The sequence below is a fragment of the Larus michahellis genome, chromosome 9 (assembly GCF_964199755.1).
Source record: "Larus michahellis chromosome 9, bLarMic1.1, whole genome shotgun sequence".
NCBI classification, from domain to species: Eukaryota; Metazoa; Chordata; class Aves; order Charadriiformes; family Laridae; genus Larus; species Larus michahellis.
Genome location: NC_133904.1, coordinates 42,093,467 through 42,110,573, shown reverse-complemented (window position 1 = coordinate 42,110,573; position 17,107 = coordinate 42,093,467). Strand labels below are relative to the sequence as shown.

Below are 17,107 nucleotides of genomic sequence, written 5' to 3'. Positions count from 1 at the left end.
CAAGCATTTGGAAGTGATACAGGGAAGATCCAAGTTTTTAAGTTGATTGGCTTGCCATCTCATAGCCGTACTGCAGCCTGTGAGTTTGGTGGATGTAACAGTTAAATGACAGAAGTCTGGGGCACATAAGAAGAAGGGGTACCTTTTAGCACTTTCTTTGTATGTATTAAGAGAGAGATCAAGACCAGCACTTATTCCTCCTCCATTACTAGCAGATCCAGTTGCCATAATTGCATCCAGGGAAAACATCACACTAACAAGAGCTAAGTTTAGAAATCCAGAAGAATTGCAGCATCATGGTTTACCCTCTTGTGAAGGGTCAGAACTTCCAGGAAAACACAGGAAGAAGTCATTAAAAGGCCCGTAAATGAACAGAAAATGGTATTTTTAAAAAGCTGGAAGCTTTTGGAGGTAGGTAAAATGTCAACTTTACATAGTTTCCCCTTTCTTTCTAATGTCTTCATATCACCTTTTTGGGAGGGTGTGCCTAAACTGGGCAGGACGTGTTAGGATTAATGTGGATTAACAGGGGGAAGCTTTCTAAACAGCATTTCTCTGGGATGGTCTAAAAACTTAATTTTTAAAATATCTGAAACTCTGAGAATGGGGAAGTCACTCTGCACTGGTACCAAAAGAGGGCCGACCCCTTTTTAAAGGTCCAGAAGAAGAGGTAATTAAACCAATTTTTATTCAGTCAAGAGTGAATAGCCAGATACTGTCTGCGTCAGACCAAGGGAAACATCACCTCCTTTGCATTGTGTGCAATGTAACGGTAACTGATGTAAGGAAAGATATGAAATCATACAAGCAGGGCTGGTCTCTTATTTCCAGTGAATTTCCATAGACTTCTGAGCTCAGATATGACTTTGAATCTGTCTGACTTTAGCCAAATGGGAGTTACGAATCTCTGGGGTGTGAACACAGCAAATGATTGCCTTTCACTGCAGCTGAAGGCATGGCTCAAATATGTTTTTGACAGCAATACAATTAAAAGGTCATGACCTAAAAGCCAGTCTAAAATCCAGTAATCCAGTCCTCCACCTGGCAGTGTAAGCAATTCCTTTCTTTAACCATCAGACAAAATAATACATGGCGTGTAACAAAATAAATACAATTGAAGTGCTTGGGAGCTGGTCCTTTCTCCTTCAGTAAATAGTGTGAGGTTTTTCTCCTCCTCCTGGAAGCAAGTCTTTCTCACAGGTCCAGAGGGAAAGGCAGCTTTCACGCAACCGTGACAACATACTGATGAGATGGCTAATGAAGCTTGCGGTCGTGATGCCGAAACGTCTGGTCACGGAAGGGTGCAGGAGGAGGCTGAGGGCTGGCTTCGCAGCCTGCCTCCCGCTCTGCCTTGGCCTTGATCTTGCAGGGATGCAGGGCTGGCACAAGGCAGGGAACAACACTAAGTCCTCACAGTTTTCCCGTAGGGAACGACGCCAGTAAACCAGGTAACTGTTCGTAGCCCAGAGCAGATTGCTGTTCTCTGGCTTCACTATTGTGCTGAGAGGTCTCAAAGGACTTTTGCCAGGAAAAAGTTAAATTATTCTGGAGCTTTTTGCTTTTGTCTAGGTGTCCCTAATGGTGTCCTTAAATTGGATACTTCCACGTTCTCTAACCTTACATCCTAAGGATGCTGTGGGCTGGTAATACCTCCTCTCCTGTCTGTTCATTACTCTCTGTATCATTTTATGCAGCTCAGTCAGAATTTGACACCAGCTGGCAGCCCAACTGCGTTGCCTGTTTAACTGCAGGAAACCATGCTTTATCCCCCTCTGAATCTGGATGAAGTAATGATAACAGATAACTGATTGAATGCTTTTTCCTTTCTTTTTTTTTTTTATTAATCTCTTTGAACAGACTCCCTAAATACACAATTAAAATCCTCAGTTAAAATTTGTGGATTAATGAATTGAACAACAGATTTTTTTTTTTTTTTTTTCCTGTTGCCTGGATCTCAGGGAGAGTTTCTCTGATTTTCACTTCTGCTCCCCTGTCAAACGTTTTCGGTTGTCAAAATAGGTAAGTACACGCTGGGCTGTTGTATGGGCACGTCAGATGCATCAGTGCTTATCAGAATGCTAAAAAGAGACAACAATTAACAATCTGGGATTTCTCATGTGCCGTTTTCTTGCTGCGTGTGCGCTGTTCGTTGTGCCCTGGAAGCCAAGAGCTTGGATGGAGCAGTGACGTGGGCTGTAGGTCCCTATAGAAGGATGGTTTTTAATGCTCTTTGATGGGGCAGACACTGTCTTCCCCGGAGCAATCTTTAGAATTTGTGATGTAAGAAATGCTTGTCGGTGAGGGCTGCAGGATCAGGATCCCCCGATGCCACAGTGTTATTATCTGTCTAAATTTACATTGCTATATGATCAATATGATTGCACATGCTCAATGGTTATCTTTATATTATAAAAAGAATAAAATTGGTCTGAAAGTGTTTTCTATGAACTGCCACTTAGTTTGCAGAACCAAGGGCACATTTCATGTCTGCAGACTGGAGGTTAGTGACATACAAGCAAATGCACGAGTGGCAAGTAAAAACAAACAAGAAAAGGAGGCTATCAAAGCTAATAAAGAGTCCTGTTGCATGCTCAATAAAGCTTTTATGACTTTATCTTTTTGCTTGGGGCAAACGGTACATTTTGTTTCTGTTTTGCAGTGAGCATAAGCTTTGGAAGGTTAAATAGACAGTATTAGGTTATGGTAAGTGGTCATCAGAGTCTTCCTTTACAGTCATGGTTTAAATTGTTTACTGAACCTTGTTATATCTCTGTGGGGTTGATGTGAGTCTTCATTCCAGTTTATCTCCTTGTAGACATGAGTCTGTTGAGTTTTTCATAAAACCTGAAAGGACAAATATAAAGTTTAAGACTTTGTTATAAGTCATAAATAGTAAGGTGTCACCACAAACATACCAGTCACTCCAGGAAACTTTTAGCATTGTGTCATTGTGTATCTTAGCACATTTTTCTCAACAGGTTTTTATACCTGCTGTTCTTCAACTGTCAGTTATTCTGGCTGCAGCTGGAGAGGCACCAGGATCTGATCTTGCTCGTGGGAAGAGGTTGGGACAGTGGGGGGACTGGTCATGCAGTGAGCCCCCATGGCACTCGTGTCCATCACGCGCATGGGTCAGCTTCTCACCTGCTGGGCTTGAGGCTGTTGTATGTGGGGGTTTTTGCCCAAAAATGCTATGCTGGGCACCGGCTATTCGAGAGCAACTCAGATGCCTGCAAGGTGGCTGGCAGGAAGGGGCAGCCTGGACAGCAAAGCCCTCTTTCCTCCTCAGCTGGAGCTGGACTCTACCAGGCGAGCAGAAGTTGATCCGCAAAACTGTCTCTTTGCTTTGGTGCAACTCCTGTTGCTCAGGACATTTCAATTTCAGCATTGGGTTTACAGATAACAGTGTTAACTTCAGGCTGCATTGAGCATCTGTGTTCTGTTAACCTGAGGCAAACAGCTCTGTAATATTTCAGCAAGGAAAGTTGAGTGTAAGAGAGCTTAATATGGAAAACAGAGAACAAGAGTTTTGGGTGCATGCTTTGGACATTTCGAGATGTAGAAAAATAGCCAGTTTTCAGAAAACTATTTTAGCTCTTTTCCCCTTCTCCCCCTGCCTTTTAACCCCACTTCTAGGTTCAGGGTACCTAAAACACAGCCCATGTGTCCTAAAGGGCAGCCCACAGCTGCTGTGTGGGAGCAGCAGGGAGACGCTATGTCTCTGCAGCCAGAGCTTGGGCACCGAGGGATTTCCAATGGCCTCTTGAGGCAGGCAGAGCCAATGACCCTTGTATTTGTACAGCGATGCTCCGTTAATCTCTATAGAAGAATGATGTCCCTTTGTATGCAAGTCAAGTGCTGTTCAGGCAGCCTGCCATTGAAGACCTTTACGTATGTGGTTTATTGATTTGCAGAACTCAATGTGGTATTTTACACATCTCCTAGCACCAGGACTTGACAATAAGTCCCCAGATAACTTGTGTTGTTGGATAATCCAGGCAAAATGAGAGGCAGGGAACTGCTGGAATACAGGAGCAGGCTGTTGGAGTGAGCAGAGACAGGATTATAGGAGTATGGGAGGGAGGGAGCTCAAAGGCAGGAGTACTAGGGCAGAAAGATGTTCTGGGATAAATTCCCTTTTGTATTACTCGCACATGCTTATAATGTGCTCTGCTGCTGGGCTTCAGGTTGTTTTGTGGTTGGTTGGTTGTTTTTTTTCAAAAAAAACAGTGAAGAGTGTATCGTACCTTTATAATGCATAGCTTTGTGTTGGACATCTGTAATGTAGAAAGATTTAAAGCTTCTCTGAAAAGGTTGCCAAGTCTGTATTGCCAGTATGCTTGTGACAGACTTGCCTTTCTCCACCATTTGTGCTTCTTCATGTATGCCTTCGTAGCTGGGGGATAGAGCAGAGTGGCACACGAACCAATTTATACTAAGTAGAAGTTAAAAACAGGATGGAAAATGTGAAAGCTAATAAGGAAATATAGTCACATGCCAACAAAAAGATACATCTGAAAATAGTGTCACAGAAGCAGATAACTAAATTTGAGATAAAGTCCTGCTGGTATTATTTATGGGCAGGGCTCCTTTGTTTTATAGTGGAAAGATGTAAAAAAAATACAGTAGTGATTATCATTGGCAGGAGACTGCTTTTTACCTTCCCTAAAAGCCACATATTAGATGGCTTCCCATTCTGCAATGGTTTTGGGAATGAGGGTCTGATCTCATCCTACAGAGGACAAGCACGCGAGCCTTTGGCCACAGGGCCCAGTACATGGTCGTCTCATAGCAAACCAGGGATTGCGAGGCTGAAGCAATGTTTAACTCAAGTTACTCAAAATTATTTTAATAATTAGCCAGCAGACAGTTCCCATACTTTGAAGGGCGTGTTCTGCAGGTTTGGAGGCATGCAATGTGTCCCCTCTTTTCAGTACTCAGTGGTTAAAAATGCACTGATTTTCAGGACTCATTGGTGAGCGGCTATTACAAGGGTCTGACCTTCGTGTTCATCTCACCGGAAGAAAAGTATGAAGTTGACCACATTGCCAAATAAAATGGAAGACGGGTTTGTTTCTGTGAAATAGTACCAAGTGAACCTTTCTGACCTTATTTTCAGGGACCCGACACCCTGCTGGGGCAATAGCCCTTCTTGCTGATAGGAGAGCCAAGGCTGCAAGCCAAAGCACAGAGCACAGGATGGCAGGTTTGCTCTCCAAGTAAAGGAGGAGATTATTAGCTCTTGTCTTGATAAAACAGTCTCATTTTCTCCCTGATGGAGCAACATGCAATGAAGTGGTGTCAAAATAAAACACGCAGTACTGTGCTGTTGGATTGAATCCAAGCTATTAGTCCATCCTGGGAATATTAATTTTATAGATTTTTTTTTACCCCTATATTTTTACTTCCTCCCAGCTATCCCAGTTAGTGAAGAAAGACTGACAGAGGCTGTTCATTTGTCCCAGCAGCTGGCAGTGATGTGAGGCTAAGAATTTTCCTTATGATTTTGCTAAGCTTTGGATTAAATCCACTGATGTGCTGTCTTAAGTAGGGAGTACCCAGCTTTGTTCTCCTTTGCCTGATTCAGAAATGGGGGTTGAATGTGTCTGTCTTTCATCCCCAGCAAATGCAGAGGTTCGCTCTCCAACTGCCTGTGTATATAAATGTGTATCCAAGTGGGATAGGTCCAGTGAAGAGGAGGGTTGTGGTCCCATCAGTGGAGTCTGTCTCCAGCATCCTCTGAGAGTTGCCTAAATCGGGTTGCTGATACCTCTCTATCTTGCTGTCTTGAGCATTGTTTTGGAAAATCTTTACAAACACCAATTCTGGTGCTGGGGACACATTTTGCTTTTTGTTGAAGTAACATATTTTTGATAGAACGAATAAACGTTTTGCTGTAAAAGTGCATTCCCTCTCTAGGGTGCCTGCTAAGCCTGACCACAGGTGGTTCTGTCTTTGACAGTGGGCATAAATAGAGTTATTTATATGGGGACCAGGTTCAGCGACTGCATTTTAAAAAGCTCTAAGTAAGATATTAAATCATCAAAAAAGCAGCACTGAGGCATAGCAGCCACAGAAGTTGTGTGCTGTGGTAAACCTGTATATGGGAAATCTCTTTCTAAAAGGATTTCAGCACTTCACATGACCTCTGCTAATATTTATTTTAAAATGACGCTCTGTGTCAGCTGTCTCAGCCCCGCTCTGCCGTGGGCTATTCTCAAGTCTGGACTGTTTTCGAGTCAGCGTGAAGTGGACTCTGTTGTCTGATATGAACTGTTCACTTGTCCCGATAGTTTTTGTTGGCAACAAACGTAGCAATGAGCCAACTGCAATGGCAATGCGGCCATGATTTCTGCCAGCCCTTAGGTGTATTTTCCGAATACTGAAGCTGGTGACTCAGATGAACTGAGATCTCAGAGTCTCCTTTCATGGATGCTACAGAAAAGGACTTCTTTTTAGTGTTATTTTCATATAATCTGGTAGACAGTAGGGTATGGGAGTTGGAAGAGAAGGTGTAGGTGTGATCAGCAGGGTAGGATGTTGCCCGAAACACATAGGGGGAGAGGTGTTAACACCTTAAATGTGTTAAACATTTGTGTTAAACCTTGTAACATAAGGTGTTACAATATTACTGGTACTTCAGTAATATTTTCCTTCCTGCCACTGCAGATATACATGAAGGTAGCAGAGTTAGGAAAAAACCCTACTTTTTCTAATGTGCTGTCTTCTAACTGTAATGTTGAGCTCCTCCTGAAATGACAATTTGTCTAGTCATCAAAAAACTGAATATTGACAAATGTCCTTTTCAAGATTATGGCTGGTCCTGTAGTTACGCGAGTTCCCAAAAGACCTCAAGGTCCCTTTCTTAGTGCACTCTTCTACTCTGACTGGCAAACTGAACAGAAAGGCTTTTTGCCTACCTAAAAACACACCAGACTCATAAAATGAGCAGTGACTGCTGTTAGGAAGTCACTGGTTGCCTGGGTCATCAGAGGCTGCTCCTCACAGTGGCCTTGACAGGTGGTGTCCCACGCAATGTGCCATTTGCAATCCAGCAAAGCTTAAATTATTTTATATTTGCACAGAGTCTCACCTGTCTTTGTTTTAGAGCATAAATGGACAACCTGCAGCATATAGTCTGCAGAGATGTCTGGCAGCAGCTTATTAATCATATTCCTTGACCAGGCCCAGATGGTGTAGGAGTGATTCACCTTCCATATTGCATTGGACAACTTTAATAATAAAGGGACAGAAAAACATACCAAATAAGATAAGCAAAAAAAGCACCATGGCTCCTGGAAGAACACATGCTCCTTAGCATGAACGCTGCAGAAATTCTGGTGAAAATGTACCTATTCATGTGCAAGAGACCAAAAAAGACCTTTCCAGTGCAACTGCCGTCAGTGCAATGAATAAAACACTGAAAACCACTGTCCCAATTCTTTGGCCCACGATGGACAGAGGTTATGTAAAGCGCCACTATGTGATGTTATAGTAAGTTGTGTGTCCTATATGGTATTTAAAGGAATGAAGTTCTCTGCAGGACAGTGAATGCAAGGTGGCTGCCTGGTCACTACAGCTGTGCTGGCTGATTAACAAGGAGAGCAAGATCCTTCCCTCCTACATAGCTTGGAGGAATACAGGGACCTGACTCACAGCTAGAGCTGAGTTAAGGGTAATACTTCCAGTTTAGAAATCTCTTAAGAAGGAATATGCAGGTTAATCGTGCCTAGTTACTCTCCATTGCTGTCACTAGTAGAGCAAAGTCTTATTTTCTAGGGTTTCAAATTCCAAATGGAGGGTAGAGTGAAGGCCGTGAGAAGAGTTAGGCCTAAAGAGGAATTGTAAGTTGCAAGTTGTCTATCTGGACCTACACTAACCTCCCACCATCTCTTCTGGTTTTTTTGTAGGCAACATCTTTGTTGTCAGTTTGTCTGTCGCAGACCTTGTAGTTGCAGTTTATCCATACCCTCTGATCTTGAGTGCCATTTTCCATAATGGATGGACCATGGGAAATGTTCACTGCCAGATAAGTGGCTTCCTGATGGGCTTAAGTGTCATCGGGTCCATTTTCAACATCACGGCGATCGCAATCAACCGCTACTGCTACATCTGCCACAGCCTTCGGTACGATAAGCTCTTCAACTTGAAGAACACCTGCTGCTATCTCTGCCTGACCTGGATACTCACAGTGGTGGCAATTGTGCCAAACTTCTTTGTTGGCTCCTTGCAGTATGACCCCCGGATTTACTCCTGTACCTTTGCCCAGACGGTGAGTACCTCATACACCATCACAGTGGTGGTGGTTCACTTCATTGTCCCACTGTCCATCGTGACGTTTTGCTACCTACGGATCTGGATTTTGGTAATTCAAGTCAAACACCGGGTGAGACAAGACTGCAAGCAGAAGCTCAGGGCAGCTGACATCCGGAATTTCTTGACTATGTTTGTGGTTTTTGTCCTTTTTGCTGTTTGCTGGGGACCGTTAAACTTTATTGGCCTTGCTGTTTCAATTAACCCTTCAAAAGTGCAGCCACACATTCCAGAATGGCTTTTTGTCCTGAGCTATTTTATGGCCTATTTTAACAGCTGCCTCAATGCTGTGATCTATGGGCTTCTTAACCAGAATTTCCGGAAGGAGTACAAAAGGATACTGCTGACACTCCGGACTCCCAGGCTGCTGTTCATTGATGTGTCCAAGGGTGGGACAGAAGGGATGAAAAGCAAGCCATCTCCAGCCGTGACAAACAACAACAACCAAGCCGAAATACACTTATGATTCAGAAGAGTACTATTTATTCTGGATTACAGTTGTATATATAATATAGAAGAGGCTTTCTATGTGTGCATTTCACAGCTGGTGTTGCTGGGCCCCTCATGCAAGGAAGGAGTCTGCTACCTTTCATGCTTAGCTTATCGCTGTGACATCGAGGCTTTGAATAAGGATTTTCAGAACGGAAATGACTGACTTTTGTCTTTGTTCTGTTTTCTTTTTAACTTTCACCATGTGCCTAATTAATTGGTTTGGTTGCTTTTGCCATAAGCATGCCAATACCCTTGAAAAGGGAAGCGTTCAGAGCGCACAGAGAAATGCAGTTATGATTGAAATGCAACCTTCAAGAGCTGGCAAAATTGCCGTGTATTACAAACCAACCTTTCTCCCCTCCCTGTGAATAATATTTTTTAGCATTAACATAATCCAAACTATAGCAAACAACGTGTGAACTGCATGACTTTTTACCTTTTCAGTTAGGTAACAGTATTAGCCAGCAGGCGTACATATGGGCATGATGACTTCCACTGTTGCGTACGTTTGTTTTCCTTTTTCTTTTCTCTTAAGGTTTAGAAGCTAGTCTGGGCTAGATGTGAGGCAAGCAAAAGCCAGACCTAGTGAGTGTCTGATGTACTCATTTTAATTCAATATCTACAGACATTAAGTACCCTTGCACTATCCTTCCCAGGCCACGAGTAAGAGTATAACATGTGACATAATCTAATTGCGGGAAGATACTTGGAGCCTGATTCTAATTTAGGCAGTTTCCTGTCATGGCCAGCATTCATGCCAAACATCTTTCAGAAGTCCCTGCTACATGAACATCATAAAAAAGATAAACATAGCGGAGTCCCATCTGTTTAATGCAGATGCCGGTTTTCAAGTTCCAGTAATATTTACACTTGCAGACAAAGGGAGAAGGGGAAGGAAGTGTTTGTTCCAAACATCTCTCCTTTTGCTCACCACATAACATGAATATGATGGGGGAGAAAAAAAAAAAGCAGATAATTTTTTTCCATTTTATTCATGTACAAAGCTGTAATTAATTCATGGAGCCGGGAGAGGAAAGATACTTAAACACATTCACGCATCAGTTCTCAGTTAAAGCCCAAACTCTGTTATCTTTGTCATTGGAAACAATGTCCTGAAGTGCTGGGAAGGGCTATCACATTAGAAGCAAGCACATGGACACAGATAAGGCTGTTTCTTTAATGGACTGTAAGGGGGGTGACGGCAGCTGTCTGTAAATATGACTTGTTTTTTTTCCTTAGCTTCATGGTGAATTCATCTCCTTATGGTTTTAAATGTGTGGATCCTGCTTTGAAACAGTCCCATAAAATCACAGGTAAAACTCCCCCAGTGCAACTCTGTCCTCAAGCTAGCAAACCTGGCTTGACGCTGGTGTACTGAGAGGCATGGTGGGAGCTGTGTGATGGAGAGGAGCAGGTCTGAGCCCCGTGGGTCTAATGAGGACAGCAGTCAGCCCTGCTCCTGATCAGAGAGTGCAGTCTTCTCTCTTTGATCATAGTCAAAGCAGGACTAGTTCCCAGGGCTGAACCCTGAAACACTGAGAACCAGACTTTGCAATAATAGCATGTGGGTGCCTAGAGATGGAGGTACGTAGGATTTACAAAAACCCTGAGCAGACTAAGTGCCTAATCCTTAGTGAAGTTCACAAGCCATTTGTTCATTGCTTGCTGAAGGCAAACTTATTGCTGAATGTCCCCTCTGCTGATTTTTGGGGGGGAAAAGGAGTTGAGAGAAATTAAGCCCCTTTATGATGTGGGTCAAGAAACATTGCATGGTGCATTGCTTCTGTGAGGACTGCAGCATGCGTGCTGCCACGTGGTGAAGGTTGCTGCAATGTAAGGGGGTTCTCTCTTTTTATAGGGCACCCTAGCACTTCACAAAGTTTCAAACTCGAACATCTCAGCCACTTCAGATTATTATTGTTTTAAAATGCACCACAGACAGCCTCCCATAATAGGAATCAAACTGTGTTCTGTTTTGGCCTCCTCTTCTGCCCAATCATGGCCAAATAAAGGTATCTTGACCCTCAGAAATAATGTCGTCCGTTTGCCTTCCAGCAAAACCAATCTGGATGAATTCACGCCATTCCATGCAAACAAAATCATTTTGAGTCAAACTTGGATAAGAAAAGCACCAAGGAATCCATAACTGCAGGAAGTGTTTGTCCCATCGCACCAAGGAGATGTCATGTGTTCTGTGACTAGTCTTCAAAGTTGTTTGCAATTAGCAACAACGGTGTTAGTTAGAATCACATTAGCAAATAATTTTAAGCATCTAGCACCAAGCCAAATATACTCCTTTAAGGCAATCATGAAGAATCTTGTACAGGTTTGCCAAATATACCCCACAAATGGGGTTTCATCTTATGGATCCGTGTCTTCTTGCCTTCACTGAACATTCAGTTAAAGTGGTATTTTTTTTTCTTTAAGCTTGTATTTGCACTATTTCTTATTCAGGCTCCAAAGTAGCAGCCAGTGAGCATTTGAACCAAACCAAGTAAGCCAAAGAGGTCCCTAACAGGCAAGCATGGGAGTCTCTGCTAGCACCTGGTGGGAAGGGGGGCAGCAGGAGCATGATAGAGCATCTCCCCAGGTCTCGCAGAGAGTTCCTGCTGAACCAAACTATGCAAAGTGATGGGGGGATCTGCTCGTCTTCTGCTGTAGGGGTCTGAGCCCGACTCCTGCCCAGGTCTTTGCAGGAGCCAGGCTAAATGCCTGCTGTGCTGGGGTGGTTCCTGAGCAGTTCCTTGCACGTGGAGACCCTGCCACTGCCCTGCAGCATGGCGATGGGTCTGCGATGGGCACCATCCATCTAACAACACAGAGAGCTTGTCCTAGCATGACCCATTCAGAAATGCTTTGGGTGTCCATGTGTAAGTGAGGGCTGCCCAAGAGTGAGCCTGGAGCTGGGATGATTCAGCCACCATGGTTGGAGTCCTGAGCTCAGTCCTGCTGGAGCTGAGGTCTGCAATATGAAATGTGAAAAGCAGGGAACGTGGCTCCAAGCAGAAAACACTGTGCCATTTGCTAGCACTTTGATACAGAGACAGTTCTTAGGATAGATTTTTATACTGGCTTATTTTAAGACCACCCAAGCAGCTCCTTATTTTTATGTTAAGGAATGGTTAACAGGGTACAGAGAGTTTATTTTGTTAACATTTGTTTACAAAAAAAGGGAAGTGTGTCTTAAACTCAGAATCCTGAGCAGTGTCAGAATTTCCCTATGGGAATTTATCTTTAATCCGAATTTGAGCTTTCAAGGAGATCCCACAGCTTAAATCATGCTCTGCCAGTTCTGCCTGTTGCATACCTGGCCTTAAGTCACAGAAATAACATTGAGATCTCCTATAAACTGGTTTTAGATCACTTGCTCTGGATTTGACCTGGTGGTGTTGAATACGTATTCTAGCCCCAAACTCTAAAATTATCACAGTGGACATAAACTTATGGAGAGGTGGTATTGCTGTGAAGGAAGGGGAATCTCTTGCCACTAAGAAATACTTTTGGATGTTGCTAATGAATGTTGTTTAATCTATTTAAGAAGAATGTAAACAATAAATTTATATATAAATATATATTGCATATGCTGTTTCCATTTCATCATTTGATTAAGAATCCTTCAGTATACTTCCCTATTGTTATTTTTGTTCATAAAGTAGATTCGTTCTCCTTACCTGTTAAAACTGTAATAAATATGCCATTGGCCTGCTTATTGATTTTTTTTTTCCACTTGCGTTTATTTTTTAATAAATATTTGGAACAACAGCTTGGGTTTTGTTGACTCCCAGCAAGCATATTGAATTGACAAATATAATTGAATTCAGGCATACCTCAGCTGCTCAGCTCAGACTTGGAAGAGAATGACCCAGTGCGTCTGAGACATTTCCTTGAATTCACATGTTTTTCTTCCACCTGCCCGTGACCCATCTGCCTGATGCACTACAGCCTTCCCCATGAGGGAAGAAACTTTCTCTGTGCTGCCATTGGTCTAATCACTGTGTGTCCCTCCAAGGCCCTTTGCCTTTCTACGTCTATCCATCGGGTGCTATGGAAGCAAAGACTGCGCCTCATCCATTTCCTTGCCCTACAAACAGCATTGCAGCTGGGAAGGAGACCGCAGACAAGCTGTGAATGGGAAGGTGTGGGAGAGGCAGTGGTCACAGGTCAGGGCACGTGGTGGCATTTGGGTTGTAGGGGAGGTTTGGGGACAGAGAGAGTCCCCCTGGGCTGGAGGCACAGTGAGGGCTGCCACACACTTGGTCTCCATCGAGGAGCTTTGTGAGGAGCATCGAGGACTGCTGGTTTTCTTTATTTTTTTCCCCATCTCTGTTTTGGAGCAGATTTTGCTGTATTCATGCAGTTCTTCAGACAATAGGTTCTGCCCGTGGCTTGCAACAACTGTATTTCCATGCTGACTTGACTGGAGTCTCTGTTTTTTGCAGAGTCTCAGTGCCACTTCTGAAGCAGGGGTGATGGGAGTATGGAGGGTTGTCCAGTTACAACTGCAACTTGAGCTCTCTATTTGATTTTTTACGCAGACCAAGCGCCTTGTTCCTGTTTCCTAACCAGATGCCATGTGTAATCATGGTGTTAAGGTAGTAAAGACTGAGATTATCCATTAAAACAAAAAATTGCTGAACAACCATGGAGCATGAATGAACAAGCACTGTCCATTCAATGACATCCCAGACCAGTACTGCTACTTTTTTTGCTAATATTTTCCATCAGGTACTGGACTTCATCTGCCCCTTCCACAGTAAAGACTGCAATGCTTGGTGATGTGACAGGCTGAAAGTAGTGTTTATAATAGTTGGAGGTCCCAAAATGTCTGTCTGAGTAGAGTTGCTAGAAAACCCTTGCATGGACTCATACCTGCTGTTTCTGACATGTGGAACTGACTGAATTGAACTGTCACAAGTGAGGTGGTGTTATTTATTTACTTACTTCCCAGAAAGTACAGTAGCTGGGAGACAAGATACAGCTATAAAAGACAAGAGGTGTGATAATTCAACACCAGGATAAAATCTTGCTCATGGTGACTATTCAGAAATCAATATTTGTCATAATGTATTTACTTCCAAGCTTATAATTTATAACTTGAAGCTAGTCAGTAAAGAGCTGCTGCATATGTATTTAGAATTTTATTGGAAAAATGTAAATTACTGGGCCTAATGCAATATTTCTTACCATAAAAGCCCTGAGATAAGAAGTGCAGAATGTGCTTGCAAGAACTCTGTGATGGGATATGCAAATTTTTTCATTGGTGATAAGAACCATAAAATTTGTATCACTCACGAACTACGTTTGTGAATGGAAGCTCTGTAATATTCAGTTACTGAATTTGCATTTTATAATGCTTGTTTGTAATATCCATTACTCATATGCTATAAGTAATGCCCTGTACAGCAGAGAGATAATTTACAGTCTGGGGTCAGTTTCCAGAGCAAACAAAGTGGGTCTGAACCATTAACTGAAATATGTTTCTATGTTTTCTCCCAAGCATGGTCTCCCAATAAGGTTTTTAACTCAAATAATAGCTTCTAAGAGGCCAGGGAAACTTAAATGTCTTTTAGATTAGTGGCAACGGCTGTGCAGTCATGGCTTGCTTAGATTGTCTTTTAAATAGACTAAGCCATCAAACCATTTTATAAATCTGTCCAGTTGAAGAACATAATTAATTTTATATGTAGAATATTTTACAGGTAACATGTTTAATAAATTGTGATGTCTTTCCTTCGGCATTGTGCTCCTCCTGTGAGCAAAACTTCTGAATTTCCCTGGAAGCATGATGTAAAATTGTTTCCTCACCTGTAAGCAGGTTGCTTTGCCTCGAGGTAGGCTTCCAGTGGTTTTCATAAGTGTTTAGGACAGAGGTATTAATGTGGTATCAAAATACAAACGTGCCCTGGGTAAAAAGTGACAGCTGTTTTCCAATTAGAAGAAAAAAAAAAAAGCATGGAAAAAAGCGCAAAACAATTTGCAAGAAAAAAAATTGAAAGAGACATTTGTGGTTGAAATAAGAGAGGGATTGTACTTACTCAAACTGGGACCTGGCCAGGGCAATAAAGTTAATGAACCTGTTAATATAAAAAACGACCCAGGGATTTTTATGGTGCTGGGGCGCACAGCCCGTGTGGAGCTGCGTGCCTGGCCGTGGGAGCCCCTGCGGCACGAGCATGGGAAAGGGCAAAACAGCAGGTAAAACTAAGGAAATCTAGAGAAAACCAGAGTGTACGTCTGAAAATATTAAATGCACAAATGTATTGGTGGTTAAGATAAGAGTTATGTAAGATTTTGCTTTTTTGTTTTTGTTTGTTTTGTTTTAAAGAAAAACAACATTTCCTTTTCTGACACTTTTGAAATATTACAAAACACTGTCAGTCACCTTAAACACTCGTTTTTTATGGGTATTTGTCCTACCATCATCGCAGCACCCTGGCTCCCTGCGATGCCGGCCTGGCACAGCTGGGGACAAATAATTCCTTTCCAGCTTCTCCTGCTTGGAAATGGGTCGAAAAAAACGTTTCAGGAGGCCGGGGAGGTGCAGTACCACATCGGCTTGTGCGGGAGCCCAGGCCTAGGCCACGCTCGGGCCTGTCTCAGGCTGAGAAGGCCGCCATCGCCACCACAGCAGCCCCTCAGCGCCTCAGTGGGATCACCCGAGGAGCCTTGAGGAGAGCGGGGCTCTGCGTGTAATTCACAGACAGATCTTGAAGAAAGTATTTTCCCTCTTTCCCCTCCTCAAGCTGTCATTTAGTTGTAAACACAACAAACTGCGGTCAAACGCTCCTGAAGGACCAGACCGGTTCAATTTGGTTTGGTCTGGAGGGCCCCGAGCTGCAGGGATGGTGACCTGGGCACAGCTGGGCTGCTCAGGGATTAGATGGGGCTGATGGGCTGACGAGCTGCCCCTGTGCAGGGCTGTGTCACACCCAGCTCCACGGCCTTAAATTGCCCGCAGGAGAGGTTTTTCCCTTCTCCCCTGGCAGAGTATGGCTGGGAGAGGAGGAAGGTGCTGTGCTGGGGCCACTGTGCCTGCCCCGACTGCTGGCAGGGCCCTCGAGGATCTGCAGAGCTTCAGCACTCAAAGGCGCTGCAAAACTGGGCCCACGTCTGTGTGCATTGGGGGCTGGTGAGACCTGGCCATGAGAGACACCTTGCTGAGGTAGGAGGGGGCTGTCCTGCCCCGGGAGAGGGGGGGTGCTGAGGCAGGGGAGGCTGGCTTTCTTGGTAGAAAGCTCTTTTTGCTGGGAAGTCAAAACACGTTTTGGAAAGCAGACGTTTCCTGTGGAAAAACAGGGATTGTTCTATTCCGGTGGTTTTACCTACCCTGCTGGTGGTGATGCAGGAATTAAGGCTACAACAAGGGGCTTTTTTCAGTGGCAAAAACCTGTCCTTGCTGCTGTCCTGTGTTGGCAGTGCCCACCGCACGGCCTGACTGGCCCTGCCGAGCTGCTGTGTTTGTGATTGTGCTAAAGACACTGAGCCCCAGTATGCCCAGCTCAGCCTGGGATGTGTGAGAAACTGTAAATATTTAGGCAATGAGCCAGGTTAAACCCAACTTCAGCCAGTCGTAACCAAGCCATGCATGAACATGGCGGCAGGGCCAGGAACAGCCCTTATCTGCAAACCCTGAGGGCAATTTCTTCCACACAAGACTCTCCCCTGCTGTGCCCTACACCAGAAATTAACTTTTTCCTTCCTTCTCCATTGCCATTTCTCTGTCTTCCAAGCAATACTGAGGGCTAATCTGTAGGAGCCCAGGTCAGCAGCCCCTTACCTGTGGGCCAACACTGAAACAGAGGAATAGGCAGGTGAAGGAAAATGAGCTGCGCCTTGGCCTGAAGCCCCCTGAATTCCAGCATAGATCTTACTTATACTGCTCTCCTCATTGTATAGAGACATATATATATATACACACACATGCGCAGCCTGGGTTTTCCTAAAGGAATCAATACCAATCATAACTTAACGAAGTATTGACTATATGAAAGTTCTGATTTTTCTCCTGAGTACTTCAGAGCAGATAGAAAAATCAGCAACTGCTGATAATGTTTTTCTGCCCTTGGGAAAACTTGTCACAGTTACCTGTTTATCTTGTTTATTTTGACATTTTACTGCCTGAAACTGCTCTGTAACATAAAAACACATGCAGGGCGGTTAGAGGTGAAGTCTCGCAGATTCACTTATACTTGAAGAACTGAAAATCAATAAGCTACAAGCAACAAAGAAAAAGTCTTTTTTGTGCTGGAGGTGGAGGAAGGCTGGTATTTTTATTTTTACTGAAGAAATATCAGGGAATACA

The 17,107-nt window shown here is 43.6% G+C and overlaps 1 protein-coding gene across 1 annotated transcript in view; it reads left to right on the top strand.

The window, feature by feature from the left end:
• The window catches only part of GPR50 (G protein-coupled receptor 50), a 42,904-nt gene extending 30,349 nt beyond the window's left edge, over positions 1-12,555 (top strand). Inside the window, exon 3 of the mRNA XM_074601215.1 lies at positions 7,911-12,555. Coding sequence (XP_074457316.1) covers positions 7,911-8,779 — 869 coding nt within the window. The 3' untranslated portion in view covers positions 8,780-12,555. The remainder of the gene's footprint in view (positions 1-7,910) is intronic.
• The last annotated feature ends 4,552 nt before the right edge of the window (positions 12,556-17,107 follow it).